At 42.1% G+C, this 20477-nt stretch overlaps 1 protein-coding gene and 1 long non-coding RNA gene across 2 annotated transcripts; one reads left to right on the top strand and one right to left on the bottom strand.

The window, feature by feature from the left end:
• Positions 1-589: 589 nt before the first annotated feature.
• On the bottom strand, positions 590-2377 carry LOC101943582 (uncharacterized). Its single transcript, XR_010590969.1, has 2 exons — positions 2125-2377; positions 590-1048 (listed from the first exon to the last, which is right to left on the bottom strand). It is a non-coding gene; the product is annotated as an uncharacterized LOC101943582 (long non-coding RNA).
• Positions 2378-2988: 611 nt separating this feature from the next.
• On the top strand, positions 2989-6022 carry MEX3B (mex-3 RNA binding family member B). The gene is made up of 2 exons (XM_005301722.4): positions 2989-3656; positions 4474-6022. Exons 1-2 carry the CDS (start codon positions 3404-3406, stop codon positions 5883-5885), a joined length of 1665 nt encoding a protein of 554 aa, XP_005301779.2. The 5' UTR covers positions 2989-3403; the 3' UTR covers positions 5886-6022.
• The last annotated feature ends 14455 nt before the right edge of the window (positions 6023-20477 follow it).

Genomic DNA, 20477 nt, shown 5'->3' with positions numbered 1-20477 from the left:
CTCGACACTGGAAAACAATTACTAGTCAATTTCCCTGAAGAAAAAAGTCAGTCTTATGGTACATGACAGCTGGCAAGGAAATTGAGTGAGCAAATGTGGATGCCTATAGATGTATTTTACAAAAATTGAAGGATAAAAATAAGTAAGTGAATGGTGGCATTTTTCTGAGAACAGTAACACTTTTCTGGCCATCTACTATCAGATCTTGAAGTCTAATAAGGTACTAGGTGGATATGGTGCTTTAGTGACTGGTCAGGGTGAGACCCTAGGGCAGGACTTGAGCACAAAGCAACAAAAGCAAACAGGGAGTCAATGAAAGAGATAATACAAATGTGTCTCTAACAATTCTAATTGATCATCGTACAAGGGGCAGGCAGACACAATTTGCTTTGCCTTCAATTTGCCTTTCCAGCATTATTTTACCTATTTGCATTTTGCCATGGTTGGTGTTTTCCTTCTAATTTGATTCTATTAAATAGAAATGTTAAAGTTACAGGGCCAAGCCACTTCATAAATATTTACCAGTCACATTGTAGACCTTAAATGACTGGCTTTACCCCTGCATGATAATGAACAAGTAGAAGGATGATTGATGAGGAAAGCTTGGCTTTATTTGTGTCTCATACAGCACACACTGACACTTTGTATAACAATAATCTCATAAAGTACAAAATGCACAAACTCCATGGGATTGTCAGGCCAGGTCAGGATGCGGTCTTGGAGAAGCAGCTATTCCTTTGAAATGCTGTACCAGCAAGGCATTTTTTGTGTGCTTGTTGTGCTGTTCTATTCCAACGGGTATTTGCTCTTAAACCTCATGATCCAAATCATTAAGATGGAGAAGAGGCCCTTTGCAGTCACTGCGACCCACTCCTGGGTGAGGTCTGTCTCCACATGGGCCATATGCCGCCTCCTAGGAGCCATCTCACTGCATATGTTGCAGCTCTTTCCCCTCCATAGGGCATATGGCTTTGGACAATAATCCACTTCTCCTCAGGTGGCTCTTATTGTGGGCGCTGCACTCCTTCCCTCTGTCACACTGAGGTCACTGCAAATAAACATCCTTTTTAAAAATTCTACTTTCAACAAGTATCCAGTAGAACCACAATAACGTGTAAATGGGTCAAGTTTGCAGACCAGCAAGTGTCAGGGGGCCAGCTCTTTGCCCTTCCTAAAGCGATGCACCCCAAGGCCGCTGGGGGAGCTCTTGCTGCAGGTGTCCTCAGGAGCGCCACCAGCTTTTCTGCCCCGAAAGGCTGCCCCCCCCCAGAGGTGGCGGAAGGTCCCGCCGCTGAAATGCTGCTGTGGTTGCCACCCCCCCAAATCGCAGTGCCCTAGGCGACCGCCTAGGTTGCCTAATGTGTTGTGCCGGCCCTGGGTGTCCTGGATAGGCAGTATGCACGGGGGCTGGAGTACTCCCTCCCCAGGAAGGCTGTGACTGGGTATGGTCCCCATTTGCCTTCCTCAGGGGCTCTAGGGAACCTATCTTCCTCCATGGGGGCTCTAGTTCAGGGGAGGCACTGCACTCCTGCCCTATCCGTACTACTTGCCCCATGCTGAGGGGTATGTCTCTTGTGGGTGCTCTGTCCCCTGCCTGGGGTGTGTGGCTGGTGGGTGTTCCACCTCCTTCCTGGGAGGGTTGTGGGGGGGGGGGTGTCTCTGTCACTCTTAGGGTACTATCTATGCCCTGCAGCCCCTCCAACCCTGAATCGCCCTAAGATGCTGTGATCCCTCCCTGGGGGGCTTTCACTTCAAGTGCTGCGCCCGCTCTATGGGGAATCTCGCGGGAGGCGCCTTGTTCCCACCCTAGGGAGCGCGGGGGGCCCCTCCCGGAGAGGTGCACGCTCAGCATCAGCACTGGAGGAGCAGCGCCGCGCGGACAGCTCCTCACTCGGCGCCGGCTCGCGCTGTCTGCAGGGCGCGAGCGCGGCCGGAGACCGCTCAACCCTAACCCTATCGTGGAAGCCCAGTGCGCATGGCGGAGCAGCTCCAGCCGAGTCGGGGGGCGCAGGCGCAAAGCCAGCCTTTCCAAGCAAGCAGCGGGCTCGGCTCGTGTGTCTGCTCCGCATATTCACAGCAGCGCTGGGAAGCTTTGTCCTGAAACGACCGGCAAATCAGACCTACCTGGGAATTGGGGCTGCAGCTCTGTTGCAATGGGACTTTTCTGCCGTGAGATGTTGCTGCACCGGGGCTGTTCCTATTAACTAGCTCGGAGTGCAATGCAATATATTTCCCCTCCGGTGCGAAATCGACCGTTGTCTCTTCCTTCTGTGGTTGTTGCATTGCAGTATGATTCTGTTGTGTGTTTAGTACCCGTTTAGCAGCCAGCGCACGGTGCAAAGGACGGTTGCATTGTTCTCCTTACTGGCTGGCTTTCAGATTTTGCTATCACACCCCCTTGCCCTGAGTCTCTCTGCCATTGATGAGTATGAAAGTCACTCAGTGGCTGCTTTCTGCCCAGGGAAACGTTGCATCAACCAATGCAATGCACACAGCTGGCTGCTGTACAATAACCCACCCCCGCCAAGAAGCACCTTTAACTTAGTGATTTATGACCAGAAAAAAAGAAGTGGGTTCCTTTTTGGAAGGCGGGTGTGTGGAAGATGGTCCATTAGGTTAATTGACCTCCGGGCCGGGCTTTTGTACAATCGATTAAAAATAAAGTCGGTCTCTTTAATAAAATAATTAACACACAGGAAAGGGAAATGTGGGGAAAGTGATGCATGCAAGGTTGATCCATACAAACCAGTGTCTAGAGTCTTTATTGTTCTGCATTAGACAACAAAGAGAGGAGTTTGCCTGGAGGGGCGGGGGAAGAAGAGGGAGTGGGTCAACCAGCCTAATGCCGGCCCCTCTGCACTGTGCCTGTCCAATCGCCTCACACAGCGATAGTGTCAGTAGCATTGTGCTGTCAGCCCTTGCCGCTTACGCGGCGGCTCCCTGATTCCCCCCCCCCCCCTCCAGTGCTGTCTGGCTGCAGCAGTAGGTCAGACCGAGGAGGGGAGAAGAGGAAAAAACGCTGAGTGAGTGGAGTGGAGTCTGGGAGGGGCTCCTTAAAGAAACGCTGCCATCGCTTGGCATTGTGGCCAGCAAGGAACTCAAGGGGGGGAAATCATCGGAGCTCCTCTCGCTGTTCTTCCCCCCCACCCCACCCCCAGCCAAAAAAACTTCGGGGGGGAGTCGTGGGGGGGTGCTGAAAACATCTTATAAACCGGATTGCACTGAAAAAAAAAGATACAAAATATACAAGCAAAAGGCAACTGATCCCCGGTCTCCAGCACTCGCCTTCCCTCCCTTTCCTCCTCTCCTGCTGGCCATCTGCCTTGGGTTTTCCTTTGTGTCTGATCTTTTACTACTGAACCGAGTGCAGGAGGAGGAGGAGGGTGGAACACACACCGGGACTATGCCCAGCTCGCTTTTTGCAGACATGGAGAGGAACGGGAGCGGCGGCGGCGGAGGAGGTGGTGGAGGGGGAGAGACCCTGGATGACCAAAGAGCCCTTCAGATAGCCCTGGATCAGCTCTCCCTGCTGGGGCTGGATAACGACGAGACGAGCTCCATCTACGACAACGAGCCTCGGAAAAAGAGCGTGAACATGACAGAATGCGTCCCGGTGCCCAGCTCCGAGCATGTCGCTGAGATAGTGGGGAGGCAAGGTGGGTAACTGTATGTGAGTGTGTGTGAGAGATTTTCTCCCCTCCATGCTGGCTGGTCTGTGTCTGAGATGCGACACTGACTATCCCCAGTGAAGCTGCAGTGTTGTTATGGCCAGTACTAGGTTCCCCCACAGACAAAGAAAGTGCAGTAGACGTGGTGCCTCTAAGGCGCAGTATGCATCAATTTCAAGATGCACTTTCACCGACCAGCAAAAATAAAAAAACATCCCTTTCTCCTTGCACAAAAGAGAAATCTCAGTGGCAAATGCACTGAAAAAATCGGAGTCTTGATCTCCCCCCAAATTTAGAAATCACGGATTTTTTTTTTTAAAGGAACAAATGGAGTGGGGAAGTGGAACAATGGGATTGGAATAAAGCATCCGCATTGGGGAATCTGGCTCATTCAGTACAGCGACTGCTTCCTACCTTCTTTAACAAAAAAAAAAAAAAAAAAAGAAAAAAAAAAAACCCATGATTTCCCCCCCCCCCCCACCCCAGGAGGAATGTGTTTAGCAGGAGGGTGGAATTACTAATTTATTTTTGTGGGGCGGGGGTTGCTTATTTGTGGTTGTCCAGTTGTACTGCACATGAATTGTTTTTATTCAGTTGAATTGCACGTTGTATGGATTTGGTCAGTTGCACTGCAAACATGTTGTTGGCCAACTGCAATATGTGTGGGGGTGTGTATCAGGGCTGGGCTTGCAAAGTAAATGCCATTTATAACCTGGAGGGGTGATTTTTCTCCTCCTGGCTGCACCCCAATAATGGCTTGTAACCTACTTTCTCTCTGCTTCCACCCCTCGCCTCTCTTTCTCAGGTTGTAAAATCAAAGCTCTGCGGGCAAAGACCAACACCTACATCAAGACCCCGGTTCGCGGGGAGGAGCCGCTCTTTGTTGTGACGGGCAGAAAGGAAGATGTGGCCATGGCCCGGAGGGAGATCATCTCGGCGGCCGAGCATTTCTCCATGATCCGAGCCTCCAGGAACAAGAACACCGCTCTGAACGGCACCGTCCCGGGGCCCCCTAACCTGCCCGGCCAGACCACCATCCAAGTGCGGGTGCCTTACCGGGTGGTGGGGCTGGTGGTGGGGCCCAAGGGGGCCACGATCAAGCGCATCCAGCAGCAGACGCACACTTACATCGTGACCCCGAGCCGGGACAAGGAGCCGGTCTTCGAGGTGACGGGCATGCCGGAGAACGTGGACCGCGCCCGGGAGGAGATCGAGGCGCACATCGCCATGCGCACCGGGGGCATCATCGAGCTCACGGACGAGAACGACTTCCACGCCAACGGCACGGACGTGGGCTTCGAGCTGAACGGGCCGGGCAGCCTGTGGAGCAAGCCCACCCCGCCCAGCATCACCCCCAGCCCGGGCCGCAAGCCCTTCTGCAGCTACCGCAACGACAGCTCCAGCTCGCTGGGCAGCGCCTCCACCGACTCCTACTTCGGGGGCGGCACCGGGGGCGGCGGCGGCGGCGGCAGCAGCAGCGCCCGGCTGGCCGACTACAGCCCGCCCAGCCCGGCTCTCAGCTTCACCCACAACGGCAACAACAACAACAACAGCGTGTACGGCGGGGAGGCGCTCTCCTCCCCGGACTGCTGCGCCGAGCTGCCCTTCGACTCCCCGCCCGGCTTCGACCTGGCCCCCGCCCCGCCGCCCGGCGCCCCCCTGCTCTGGTCCCAGTTCGAGCGCGGCCCCGCCGCCACCACCACCACCCCGTCCTCGCCCGCCTTCCCGGCCGCGGCTCCCTCCAACGCCAACCTGGCGCTGCTGGTGAGCACGCAGAGGCGGGGCTGCGTGGCCCCGCCCCCGGCCCGGCTCTCCCCGCCCCTGCATGGCAGCGGGGGCGTGGCGGAGCATCCCCTGGCCCGGCGAGTGCGCAGCGACCCCGGCGGGGGAGGGGGCCGCTTGCTCTCCTCCGCTTCCTACCCTCTGTACGCCAACGGGCTGGGCTCGCACCTGCCGGGGCTCCCCTCCGACTCCTCGGCCTCCTCCTCCTCCTCGTCCAGCTCTTCCTCCAGCTCCTCGTGCTCTTCCTCCGGCATGAGGAGGAAAGGCAGCCGCGACTGCTCCATCTGCTTCGAGAGCGAAGTGATCGCAGCCCTGGTCCCCTGCGGCCACAACCTCTTCTGCATGGAGTGCGCGAACCGCATCTGCGAGAAGACGGAGCCCCAGTGCCCCGTCTGCCACAGCGCAGTTACTCAGGCCATCCGTATATTTTCCTAAAAAAAGTCACAAACGCAGAGCCCGGGTCTGTACTGCGTAGTGTCCCGATTAGCTTTTAAAGCTGCAGTATCCGCACATTTGAAAAGGGACCTAACTTGCAGGATTACTTTTGCATTGAGTGTACTGTAGCGTAGGGTGGGTTAGGGGGATATTTGTAACATCTGATGCATGCTATAAATAATAACGAACGACTACATTCTAGTACTAGACTAGTTTTTACACTGTACTTTAATACGAAGCTTCCAAGACTTAATTTTTTATTTTATTTTAAAGTAGAAAATGCTTATGATGATGATAATGATGGTGTGTGGACTGTTAGTAAAACGTGCTGGTAGTTCCTAGAATGCTTATTACAAAATAATTAAATCTATGGTGGATACTTTTTTGAATGTTCTTGGGAAAGGGCAAGAAGTTCCTGTGAAAACCATGATACTGCAGCTTTATCAAAGTAAAAAGAAACTGTAACATATCTCTTATATATATTAAAAAACGTTTAAAGGTTTTAAAGATAAATTGCATTAATACAGATTGAAGTATTTTATTCTTTTTTGACTTGAAAAATTATATTTCATATTGCAAAGATGTTTACAAGTATTTTAATTTAAGTTCAGTGAACTTTTTGTAGCTGGGTTAAATCTTTTTTATTTTAGTATGGCCTTATGGCAAAGAACACTGTATTATTTTAATATCACACAATTGTGGACGGAATTACAAACCATAAAAATGTGTAATGCTTTGAACAGTATTCTGTTGGGATGGAGATTTTATAGGTTCAGAAAAAAAATCTTTTAAATCTGCTTCACCCAGCATATTTTCTATTCAGTGATATAAAGCATATTTTATTCTATATTATTACAAAAATTGAAATGTATAAACATATGTCAAAAGGAACTGTTGAAGCTTTCTAACATTTGTATAAATAGAATTCAGTGGAAATTACAAAAATTCTGTTGCACCACTATAGTTTTAGTATTTCTATTTTAATACATTTGTTTACCACTTGTTTATGTATATGTAGGTGACGTTACTTGAGCTTAAATGTACTTTACTGAGCAAAGTTTAAAAACAAAGTATATTTTATTTTATGATAAAGGGCCTTTAACCTCATGGTCAAATACTAATATTATATTTGCTGAGACAAGATTTGAAATTGTATCAAGAGTTTTATTTTTCTGACATTTAAAGTTCTACATAATAAAGGTAAAACTTAAGTAATGGTGCTACTTCATGTTTTTTTAAGTATTTCTATATAAATAAAATAAAATATTACAGAAAAAATAGCTTGTGTGGTGATTTGATTGGGCATGAGTAGAGATTGGATTTGAATTTATTTTCCTCATTTATAATTAAACTAGTTCAGAGTTTTAATCATGTCAGATTAATGTTACTGGAAACCTTTAATTTGTGAAGGCTTCCAGAATAATCTTTCCACTGAAAATGCCTCATGTCACTTATTTTAAGAGGAAAGTTGATTTATATTTTTAGTCTGTAGATTATTCACAAAAAGTAGGAGGAAAAGTATCTTTTCAAATGTTTTTTTTTAATAATGAAAGTACTTATAATTTCAGAATAATTGCTGCATTTAGCAAATTCATGGAAATGCAAATTATTTATATCTTCAACTTTACTTCTATTTGCTAATCTAAAGCCAGAAAACATGAGAGACTCCTTTGCTGTGATACATTGATAAAGGGCTAAATCCTGCAAACTCTTACTCCTAAGAGTAATTCCAGTATTTGCAGGATCAGACCCTGAATGACAAAATATTTTCTTGAGCAGAACAAGGGTTTTCAATCAGTATCTTTTCCTAAATTCCTGAAATTGCTTCCTGGTATTTGGTGATTGTGGTGCAGGCTAATTGGTGTTGACAAGTTTATTTGAATAAACAAATAATTGCATTGTAAAGTTTTTGTTGACTTTTAACAATGCAAACTTGTGGCATAAGAGTGAAGAAAGTATACAAGTTTCCTGACTTAATCAGCAAAGCCAGACATGCAAACATTGCAGTATTTTTGTATTGATTGTATCCAAACTGTTTAACTGAACTTAGTGCATAAACCATATTTGAGCATGTTTTATATAGCAGACATGGCTACATTTTAAATGTTTTTTTTTTAAATAGGCCAGAGCACCTTTGTAGCAGGATAGCAAAAAAATCTGTAACATAGTTTGTGCTTGACTTTTTATTTTACATAATTACCTTTTTATTCCAAAACTGTCAGATTTCTTTTATGCAGCCCATATCTTCTGTGAAGCGTTTGGTTGTTGTGTGTGTGTTTTTCTTTTTATTTTAAATTTCCTGGGGACAGTTATGCTGGGGGTAAAAAACAATGATCAGGGAAAAGGATTTGGGGATACAAGGTATTTGAGCCGTCCCCCATGTATATTCTCAAATACTCTAAAATTTTGGAAAAATTGAGACCTTAAAGGATTATTGGTTAGGCCCAAAGTGTAGGTTTTCTCAATGACAGGTTTTAGAAAATATAATAGAAATGTTTAAAACAGTCAATTTGCTGTTTGGATTTAAAAATCCTTTCCACAGTGTTTGGCCCTGTGTGTGCTAGTGTATGTGAGCCATAAAGTGTGAAAATGCCTATACAGAAAAGAAAAGTGAATCTGATCAGTCTGTGTAATTTTCAACTGAAATGAAATAAGTAATTAAAAAACAAAACTATATTTACTTAAATATTACAGTACAATGATTTTATTAATTATACTTTGATCTTGATAACTATCTTTAATAACCAGCACTTGCATTGCAGGTCACTAAGGTCGTACTGACCTGGGCAGTATGACAAGCTCATCATTTAACACAGATTAACTTGATTCTCTCTCCTTCCCAGTTAACTAAATGTAACCATCTTGCAGGATTTATTTTGTAATTTTCTTCATCAAATCTATTAATGGCTAAAACAAAGGAAATCCTATGTTTTTGGCTCCGGTCCCCTTTTTGACTTCCTTGCAATATTTCAAGGGTCTGGAGATTTAGATGATCATGTTCTGTGTGTGTCATTTTGAAGAGGGATCATGTCCCTTTGCATTGCCCACAGCACCTACAGTGACCGTGTCTTAATTTCTTTGCAACAATCACTTTATTTTGGGGAGGGACTGGCCTGGATTATCCTCATTTAGCCATGGGATGATCCAGAGTGCGCCTTTTGTCCTATCTCCCAAATGTGTACATTGACAGCAGCAGGAGCGGTGGAGGCAGTAGCTTTTCTGCATCCTATGTTGGTAGCCTCAGCAGTCTCTTGTCTTAAGCAGTTCTGCCATCAATTCCCCATGCCTGCTAACAGCTTCTGAGCATAACCCACAGTTGGAGGCTGTCTCTTTGAGACATAATACCATGTACAGTGTTCACTCTATTATGTGTTGATCCTTGACTTGTTAGTTTATGTGCCCAAAACACATATCCTCTGCTTGTTGTTTAAAAGCCATGCTCATAAGCTAGTATAGCCCCATTGTATGTTAGCAAAGATTAGGCAGAGAATGACATGCAGATGACCCGTGTACTGCCACACAAACTGGGCCAAATTCTGTGCTGATTTATACCCCAGTTAATTCAATGGGATTTCAGGGGCAATAAATCAACACAGAATTTGTCCTAAGAGGACAATTTGCCAAAGGAATTTGTCCTGGAGAGGTGAGGAAACCCTCCCCCCCACACACACACATAAACTGGAATATGACCCTATGTTTAGTACAGGTGTATGTCAAAGCATAAAATAGGTCAAAGTTCATTTTGTAATTGAAAATCTATATTTCAATATTTATCTAGCAGAATAATGATTAGTTTGTTTTTCAAGTGCTTCTGAGTGATTGGGGCTGAGGGTTGTGGGTAGGGTTTCAAGATCTTGCTCAGGCAAGTGGTTCTACTGAAGTCATCAGGGTAAGAGTAAGGGCTATTTGTGTGGGTACTGGTGGCAGGACTGAGTCTTTTTAATGTCCAAGGAAAATGAAATGTGGGGGATTTTTTTGGCAGTTCCAATTTGTTGGCTGAAACCAGAGAGAAATTAAGGATTCTGTGCATATTCCTCTGTCTGTTTTTACTAACGTAAAGTACATGGAATGTACACATATAATTAGTTTGAAAATAGGATAAATTTACATTTGTAATCATCATATATATGAAATCCCACTCTTTCCTCTGTCCACATCTTGGGCTCCCTAGAATTTGTATATCAGTCAGACCTCAAAGCTAGTGCAGGCTTACTAGGAGAAAGGTCTTTCTACTATATTATTTTGTTGCCAAATAAATTATAATGTTCAGATTAATCTAAATTTACTCTCTAAATATATTTTTCAATACATTGAAATGAAACTTACCAGCAAAGTCTAAAACTAACAGCAAAAAATCTGTATAAATGTATGTATTGTGAATTGGATTGCTTTTTATTTTACTTTCCCTTGGTTATGTCTTCAATAAACTACATTTTGGAATGTGAAATCCTAACCAAGGCTGCTCCTGCTCTCATTGAAATCTATGGGAGCGTTGCCATTTAATTAATTGGGAAGAGGTCCATGCCCTAGTATTACAGAGGTGTAGACTAAAGCCCACCACCCCCATCCTCAAGTTGCCTGCACTCATGTATTGTATTTCAGTGGTCACTTTGAAATAGAAAAAGTGATTATTCACACTACTTCTTACATATCAGTGTTTCCTGTGCTCATTGTCCTTCTAACAGAGAGGCTCTAATTAGGCAACAAAGACTAGTTTCAGAGTAGCAGCCGTGTTAGTCTGTATCCGCAAAAAGAAGAACAGGAGGACTTGTGGCACCTTAGAGACTAACAAATTTATTAGAGCATAAGCTTTCGCATCCGAAGAAGTGGGCTATAGTCCACGAAAGCTTATGCTCTAATAAATTTGTTAGTCTCTAAAGACTAGTTTAACTCCAAAGCAGTTAAAGTACAGCTGATGCTTCAGAAGATCAAATGTTTTGAACTGCTGATTCACAAGTTTATTGTAGCCCAACTGGCAACTGACAAAAGGCCCAAACGTGCAAGCTGTGAGGCACTTTCTTTAAGGTGCTGGATGCCCTCAAATCACTTTGAAGTGAGGAGGCACTCCCTACCTGGCAGTGATGAGTCCAAATGCCTCTCTCCGGTGCAGATAGATCAGCTTATGACCTCTGAAGTCTACAATAATACATGCATCAGCGTGCAGTTATCTATACACATATAGATAATGGTATGGATACATGTGTGTCATTACAGACTGATGAGGGCTTGAAAATCTCAACTGAGTACAGCAAAATATAGAGTGATTTTTGGAAATTTATGTTAATAAAATCCCATTGGAACTCTATAAAAAGAGTTTATTGTAGTTTTATTGTTTAATATCAATGATTTCAATGAGGTTTTCATAGCTGTATATAGAGAATAATTAATAGAATCTAATTTCTAAATTAGATTTAAAAGTACAAAGGTTACACTTGCTTAATTTTTGTGGAGCAAGCTATATTCTTATGTACTATACAAAAGAAAAATTCAGATTTTAATCAGTGTAGTATATAGAACATTCTTTACTTACTTTAACTGTATTTTAAACATTTCAGCCAAGATTTGCGCATGCAAATATGGGGTTTGTGTGTGCAGTTTTGTGAGAACAAATGTAGCCTCCATCCGGTGTTGTGCAGTCATATTGGTTGGGAACCCACTGAATTCATAGGCAATCTGGGTTGCAATACAGGATCAGAGCCTTAGAAGCTACTCATGACCATTTAGACTTTATAGCTGAATTTTGGTCCTCCTGAAGTCAATGGCAAAATTCCCACTGGAGCAGGATTTGATCCTTTCAGTAAATTGCACTATGGCAAATAAAGGGTGTTTGCATATAAATCCTGATCCAGTATGTACAGATAATATTTGTTCCCAAAATGTTTTTGTGAGTGAGTTACTGTTATATGTTTTTGCTAATAAGAAAAACGGTGTAATTATTGGTGAAAAAACAAATCAATTAACACAAGTTTTACTAAATGTATCCTGTAACTTTACTGCTGCAGGTAAGATTGATTTGCTGTCTGAAGATCTTTATAGCCTTCTATAATAATGTACCAGGAAAAGTGGCTTGTTTAGCTTTAAATTGAGGAAAAATTAGAGATTTTTATATTTACTATTACTGCCTTTCAGTCTCTGATAAAGTTAAAATACAGTAAAGTGCTTTTGCCTCTTAGCTATAAGGGTCTTTCTCCCACCAATATCTGGGGGAATAATGTGGCCTACTTACGTTTGCATGAATGGGAATTGCCTGTGTAAATCTACCTGCCATGAATGGGTGAATAGAACATCTTGCCCTTTAGCTTGCCCTTTGTATTTTTGTTTCATTCACTTTTACCCATCACTACAGGTGCTAATTTTGAACCTGCGTTAATGGTGGAAATGCTAGATTTCATTTGTGCCTACATGGAGTTTTTATTTGATTTTTAGGATTCTTTATAGTTTGACAGGTAATCCAAGCCATAGAAGCTACATTTGTCAAAAGAAAATTTCAGCTAAAGTATGACTTTCATGACTCTCTCACAAAAAGATATTTCTAGAAAGTTTCCATTACATTTAGAAATTATTATTTCCACTATTTCCCTGAAAAAGGCAAATAAATCATTACCGCTTTAGGAGTTAGAACAAGGGTCTGAGTTTCAGGACTTGTAATTACAATTGCCCCTGCCATTGATTCACTGTGAGATCTTGGGTAATCCATTTCACCTCATTTACGCTTCAGTATTGCCATCTGCAAAATGGGACTAATGACACCTATTTCATAGGGGTATAGTGAAGCTTAGAGGCTTGATGTTTCTAAAGTGGTGTCATCTCCTGAGATGCAAGTCATGGTGTAAGTGCAAAATATTGTTACTGCTGTTTTCTAATTAATCAGCTGTCTATAATCAATATGCAGTAATCTTATTGCTCTAGTGCAAACAAACATATCATTACAAGCTGCTTACAACCAACAGTTTTTCAAATTCTCATCTCCACGTAGAATTTCAGCCCTCCTGTATATTGGGGTACAACAAACAGTATCATATTGGGCCTGAACCTGCATTCCTTATACACTTAAAATTACCACTGTCTTCCATGGGACTTTTGAATGTGCAAGCAATGAAGTATCTGACATGCATGGCTAGGTCTTGGAAGTATCTCAGAAGAATGTACATTCGCTATATCATACACATAGGCCCAATAGGTTGCACCAAGGGCAGGGCAAGGAATCTGGAGTTCAGAATTTTTTGCTATTGTAGAGATAATACCACTGCAACACTTTTTGATTTTATTTCCTCTGTTTTGTTTTTTAATGGTGGTGTAAAAGTCTAAGTAAATTGAGAAGTATATTAGAACCTGATCCAATAATCCTTCCTCATATGGCTGGTGCTACTGAATTCAATGGGACTACTCATATGAGTAAGGATTGCAGGATTGAGGTCTGACATTACAAGTAAAGTTGTTAAGGCAGAGGCTTTAGCAGTATAATGCTGTCAGTTGTTTATAGAGACAGCGTGGCATGCTCTTGGCTCTCATGTCTGTGGTTTGGGAAAAGATGACATTGTTGTGGTTCTGAAGGTCACCTAATGCTGCATCTTTTAATATGAAAAGCTTTACTGTAGATAATGGGACTTTTGTATGAGTCACGGCTGTAATTACGTCATATAGAGTTAGTCTCTAAGGTGCCACAAGTACTCCTGTTCTTCTTTTTGGTCATATAGAGTGTGCAACATAAACCCAATGTTTTGTAACTTTGCATGCATAATTACCAAGATTGTGACAAACTGTGGTAAATGCACATGACCAATCACATGTCTGATTTGCTCAGTTCGTCATACTTGTGTGAAAATTGAGGCCACAAGGAATATTTAAAACCATTAGGAAAATTAATTGCTGCACAAGTAGAGATTGTATGTTTGAAACCTAACAAACATCTTATTTTTTTCCAGCTATGTCATTTACTAAAAGATCAGTCAGACAAAATTATTAAATCACTTTCTAGTTGAGGAATTTGAACATTTTTAAGCCATAAAAATACAATTTTCCATACTAAAAATGGCTAAATTGAATTAAGGGCCCAATCCAGCAGAATATTTCTTCAACCTTCTGAGTCACACTATTCTTGGATGGCTCTGCAGCAGGTCAAACTGTTAAAGAGAAAAGGTGGTTTGGGTGGAATCCAAAAGTGAACAAACCTCTTCAGAAGTGAGGTACACAGCAGCATGACAGGAGCATTTCACTTTCCATGCTGCTTTACTGTCTATGCTCGTCTTGCCCATCTATGTTAGCTACCCAAGGGTTGCTGCATCGTTACAACTTGACTCCAGATGAGGAAACAGCTGCTAGAGGCCAGGATTATTACAAATATAAAGATTAGAAGTACCTGGAAGTTGGGTCCTACCTCAGTGTATATCTCCATTGTGTTATTGGACTACCTTTTCCCCAGTTTTGATCTTCAGGCCTAATGTCCCATTTCATCTTCTCCCTGGCTGAGCAATAGAGTGGTGTGCCAAGAATAGACTGCTTCAAGTTTCACTTCTTCCCCAGCTAGCCATCATTCAGTCATACCGGTATTGGCCTGCCCACCACTGGGATATGTTCAGTGCGATATCCCCTGGTGTTTTTCCCATGACCCTTATATGCCTGTTGGGTTGGGCACTCCTCTCTGTGTGGACCTTGGCAGCCATGGGATGCCTACTTCTGCATGGATGTCTAATAGGGATTTCTATGGCTATTACTGAGGCAATAATTCCATGAGGGAATTGGAATAATCTTTTGAAGTTCCCTAGTAAAGCATGTCAGTGGAGCATCCATAGACCCTCAGCCATGGAGAAGGCTATCTAGAGGTTAGGGCCATATATTTGCGCACACACACAAATACATGTAGGATAAGAACTTGTATGTCAAGTGTCAGGGCCATGTAAATGAAAATTAAAGGAGGGAGATTGAAATGTAATATGGTGGCCTATCTTAGGGTCCTGATATTAAAAACAGTAGTTTACTGCATACATCAGAATCCATCATTTATTTGTAATAGAATCAGGCATTTATCTCTATTCATTATTCTCTTGTGTACATACAAAAACACTTATAAAATAGCTTAAAATGCCCTGAATATAATGAATAAGGTTTTGAACCAATGTGTAAAGAATTGCTTTATGTTCACTTAGATTGTAAAATTTTACATAGAATTATCTTATCTTTATGACACTTATTGTAAAGACTTGTCGTTTTACTGGCAGAGGCAAGGTATGAATGTTAAAGGGAATTCATTGTAGTTGAAGGCTGTAATATGCCTGTTCATTTCAAAGTAGAATGTATAACTAATTACATTTTAATTAAATTTCTAACATCAACAGCTGTTTTTAAAGGGTCGTTTAAAGCTACATTTAGTTTTAGTATTGTTTAAGATCCTCTTTCTTAATGTGCATCTGTATGCATGTATTTTTTCCTCTTTAAAAGTTCCCCCCACCTTGCCCAAGGTATCAACAGCTGCTGGTATATATTAAAGACTAAGTGCTGGTAAAATTAGGTTTTTTTTACATGCCAGCTATAACTTTTATAAGTAGAGAGCAAAAAGACATGAAACTACCAAAACTTTGTTCTCTTTGTCTTCTTCAAACAAAAACTTACAGTCCCTCAACTTCAAGAACCAAAATTTTGCATGCCAATTTTTATCCCACAATGGTTTACTTTGTATGTCTGGTTATAAGCCCATTTGTGATGGGTATACTTGCCCCGCACTGGACAAGAAGGGGTTAACCGCCCCAAAAGGGGGATGGGGTGAACTTGCCCCATGACATGATTGAAAATAAGGTTCTATAAAAATTGCAGCTGTTAATTATGAAGCCAGGTCACAAATATCTGTTTATAGTATATGGTTCATATTGTTTTTACTTGTTTCCTCTTAAGGTAACATAGAGGCAGTGTCAAGTATCCTGTATTTGGTTTGTGTGGGGAAAAAAAATCCAGATGAAATATGTAACAAAAAATCAAGAGCCATAACTGGCACAGTTTCCACTGACTTCAATGGAATTTGTGCACACTTATGCCAGGACAGAATTTAGTCCATACAATCTAAATTTTATGACCATTTCTTATTGTTATTTATATTTTAATTTCCAGGAGCGATATTAGGCAGATGCAGGAATGGAGAGAAGAATATTCCTGGTCACAGAATGGCTCTGTGGAGTCTACCCCAGTCCTAAATCCCTCAGCCATGCCAATGTCACACCCATTGCGCCTTCTGAATGCAGCTCTACGTGTGCCATTGATCTGAGCTCTGCACAACACAGCACACCCATCCATAGCCCCACCATGTCCAGCCACCTCTGTCTCTAGCTCAGACAGTGGATCTGGATTTGCCTTTTATTGCTCAGATACATCCTATTAAAGAGACACAGCTCCATACTGGACCCATTGAAATCAATGGCAAAACACCCTTGACTTTAACTGGAGTAGGTCTGTTAACGGTTAACCAGGATTTTTAATAGGAATGAGTTTACTGCTTAACTCTACTCATCTCACTGCAGCTTGTTTAACGCATCTCCCGGTCCCTGCAGATTATGGCCTTAGAGCCAGTGTAACTGACCACAGTAGGATCATTAATGGGATCCTCTAGTGGCACAAAGCTGGTGTAGGGTGGTGTTTAGACTCCGTTCTCCCTGCTGCTGTCAAAGGGAGTGTAGCCATAGCGTTCCTATGTCATGATGATTCCTGGATACCATATTGGACTCCTTAGGCTATTCACTGTCATCATAACTTACTGCAGCTGGGGGACGAGCCCTGTGGCACAGCAGTCCCTTTTGCCCCCACCCCCAACCTGAACTGCACCGTGGGCTCCTCAGTCATAGACAGGGATTCAGGCCCTTATGTGCTTCAGATCTGGAGTGAATACTTCAAGTGATGATTACTGTATTACTATGTAGAAATATGTAGCTAATATCAAGTTTAATATCTCCGTGCCAATTTTCTATAAATATCGAAATCCACTAATGATGAAAACGCTGTCAGACTTGCAAGGTAGCTAAATGACAAGTTGGAATGCCAATTTGTTTTGTTAAAACGGCATAATCCAAAAATAACAATTCATTATCCATTTCATGAGGCTGGCCAGGAGGACCAGAAAGACTTGATATAAGCAATGTCTGAGGCTAATAGAATTGATGTAATGGAAGTGATATGACAGCAAAGCTGTAAAACAGCTGAAATTTCCAGTCAGTATCAACGAATGAATTTGGCTTCTATCAGAACTAACGTATATTAAAAAGAAGAACATAGTAAGACCAATATATTCCTGGTGTAACCCCACTGAAGCTAATGGAGTCACACCAGGGATTAATTTGACCCATTCTCTGCTGTAAAAACAAGTCATTACATGATTCTAGGGCCCCGTCGCCTCTCACATGCAGCAGTTTTCCACTACTGAATAGCGTCATTCCCAATTTACATGTGTGTAAGAAAGCTATTGACCCTTTGTGTTTTATAGGCCTATGACTTTGCTGTCCTTGTAGACAAACCGGGCTGATTTTGCTCTCACACTGGTGTAAATGAGGAGTAACTCCACTGAAGCAGTACAATAACGTGGATTTAAAACCAGTTTAAATGACAGAAGAATCAGGCCCACTCGGTCATAGCCCCTCTCAATTACACTGGTATAAAGCCAGCATACGTCCATAGAAATTGGTTGACTTGTTTTAGCTCTACACTGGTGTAACTGAGAACAGAATCTGGTCCTCAAAGGTCAGGCTATGAGAAGGCTGTTTCTGGTAACTAAGACGACACAAGTTCTTGCTAGAGTAAAAATGTTTTTTAATTGCAATAATACAAAAATAGCAAAAATATTAACTAGTGTGGCATTTCTGAAGAGCAATGAAGATCCACGCTGCCTGTACTCATGGGGTACTAACCATTCCTGGAGTATCCTTTGCTCCAAAAGAAGCACATTGATTATTGAATCATTGGTGCAATGGGTCCAAAGGGTAGAACTTAACTCAAGGCAACTGCAAATATTTTTGAGAAACTCAGAGAGAAAAAAACCCTATTTTATGTCATGTTGCTCATATACAGGACAGAGAGTGAGGAGAACTCCATTCTGCTTGTAGCTCTGCTTAGGAGCCCTGTGTGACTTTGAGTAAATCACTTATTTTTGGCCTCAGTTTCCCCACTTGTAAAATGGGGATAATAAGGAAGTTGTGAGGCTAAATTAATTCATAGTTTAAAAGTGCTTAAAATCCTAGTTTGGAGTGTATCATAGAAGTGCAAAGCATTATGTTGCTATGAGAAGCATTAGAATTGGCAAACATTGTTAGGCATAGTATCCAGCAATAACTTCTCTTTACTATCTTGCAGGTAGAGAAAAGGGGACACTAATAAACATGCAGCAGCTAGCCTGACAACAGCTGCAACAACTCAGAGCATTTTGATTTGTAAGTCTCTCGGAATTTGCTTAGTGTGTTACTACTTCTCCTTGTTAGCAGGAGATTGAATTGCATAAAACTGAATTCCAGTAGCAGAACAGCTACATGGTATTAGAAGAAATACCAATCACTGCAGTATTGCTTTAGACACATTGCATACTAACATCTGAAATTTACCAAAGCCACTTATTTATATTTCTGAAGAATCATAAGTAACATTACATGATATGAACAATGGACTATGTCTTGTATGTTGAGTTATTTACAGATTGAGTAAGTGGATTTGTGTTATTTTTTTTTATTTGCCTGTAAAGTATTTGTATTGATTTTTTGGCTTAGAAATTAAGATGTCAGATTGGACTAACAATCACAAACACTGGATACAAAAAGCATCTTCTTGACATTTATATAATATTCAGTTTTATTTAGCAGTGAGTAGTCATAAAAACTCTTTTGTCCTCCTCCACTACTAAAACTGTAGTCCCAAAATGCCCTCTCCACAACCTTTGACCACACAGTTCATCATAGTGTACAGATGACCTTTGGTAGATTACATGTGAGGGGAGATGGCTGGAGTGCCAGAGTACTGGAATCTGATTCCTCATAGTATACAATGTTAAAAGTCAGGTAAAATCCTGGCTTCATTGAAGTCAATGAGAATTTTGTCATTGACTTCAGAAGAGCCAGGATCTTACCCCACGTGCTGTGTGTGTTCAGGAGGCAAGTAAATGTTCCCTTTCCTCCGCCATAATATTAATGAAGTTTCATAGTGAAGATCTGTTCCAAATGGTTGACAACTTGATGAATCTGTGCTCCCTCCAGTCAGCTACAGAGTCAAGTTTTTCTTGTGAAGAGTTTTCAAGTTACTTTGCAAAGAAAATCATGTTGATTTGTGTGGCGTATTGAGGACTGTGTTGGAATTGCAAGCCTTCCCTTTAAGAACAGGGGGCTTCCAGGTCCAGCTTGCAGGCTAGAGGCTTTGTAGAAAAGTGTGTGATCAGAGTAGGTCTGGAAGGAGCTGGCTTAAAGCAAGGTGGGGTGAGTTGTGCCTCTCTCTGTTTTTGAGTTCTTGTGTGTTGTTATTCTCAATTCTCAGGAATAAAGTAGCACTAAAACCTTCCAGCAAGAGTATTTATGTTTTTATCTACCTCTCTGTTTGTATGCTGTGAAACATAACAATTTGGATTGCAGAAGAATGATTACTTGGACCTTGTGGAGAAGCAAGAATTTCATCTCTTTATTTTCACTATAGTGCACTACAGTTTGCAGTTTTGTTCTGTCCCTCTTTTCCTGCTTCCCCCTTCTTTCTTGGGCAATTCGAATCTTGTTTGGATCTTTCCAAAAGATCTAAGTTTGGGTTTTGCAACATTTTAATGGATTTTTCAATTGTTATAGCAGAAGCATATATGACTTGCAACTTCTGCAGTTGACATCGGGTTCACTCAGCCCTCTCTCACAATGCACGTTTTAAGATTATTTATCTGTTCATTTCCTTTTCACTATCTTTAGAGGTTGAAATGATAACCTATCTTCTTGTTCTTCTCTGGGGTTTCTTCTTTCTCTTTCTGTTCCTGGTTTGAACAACAATGATGTCTATGCAGGATTCACATAAGGAAGCCAGTGTGCACGTACTTTACCAGATGCCTCCAAATCATCCGTCCATATGAGTTCTTGGTATGGATTACCTTCGCTGCATTTCTATATGAAAACTACCGAGGGTTGAGGAGTACAGGCCACTTCATGATTAGTCAGATATTCTGATTTGTACAATCATATGGTCAAGGCAGTTATCTTATAGTTCTCATGCCTTATTGACCCATTTGGGTATGTTGACATTTTCCTATTTTCACACCTGCTTGTAATATTTTTTCCATTGTTATAGGATTGTTTACACTAACTGGACAATGCTCAATTATTGTAGTCACATAGCTATACACTTGATTTCTTTCTTCTTTTCTACTTGTGACACTAAAAATAAAATAATTTTAAAATTTCTGAAAAATAATTATATCCTGTAATGGAATATACTGGCCTTCTAAGGCCAGAGGAGGAAGTCATTGGGGACCAGGCAACCCCATTCCAGGAGTCCTGTGGCAGACTCAGTACTAGGGAATGAAAGAGACAGATACTGAGAGAGAAAGAGGAAGTGGTTCTTGTGTAATGATGCAGAAACCACAGAAGTATTCAGTAAATATTT

Source organism: Chrysemys picta, chromosome 10 (assembly GCF_011386835.1).
Source record: "Chrysemys picta bellii isolate R12L10 chromosome 10, ASM1138683v2, whole genome shotgun sequence".
Lineage (NCBI taxonomy): Eukaryota > Metazoa > Chordata > Testudines > Emydidae > Chrysemys > Chrysemys picta.
This window is presented reverse-complemented; position numbering and strand designations above follow the sequence as displayed.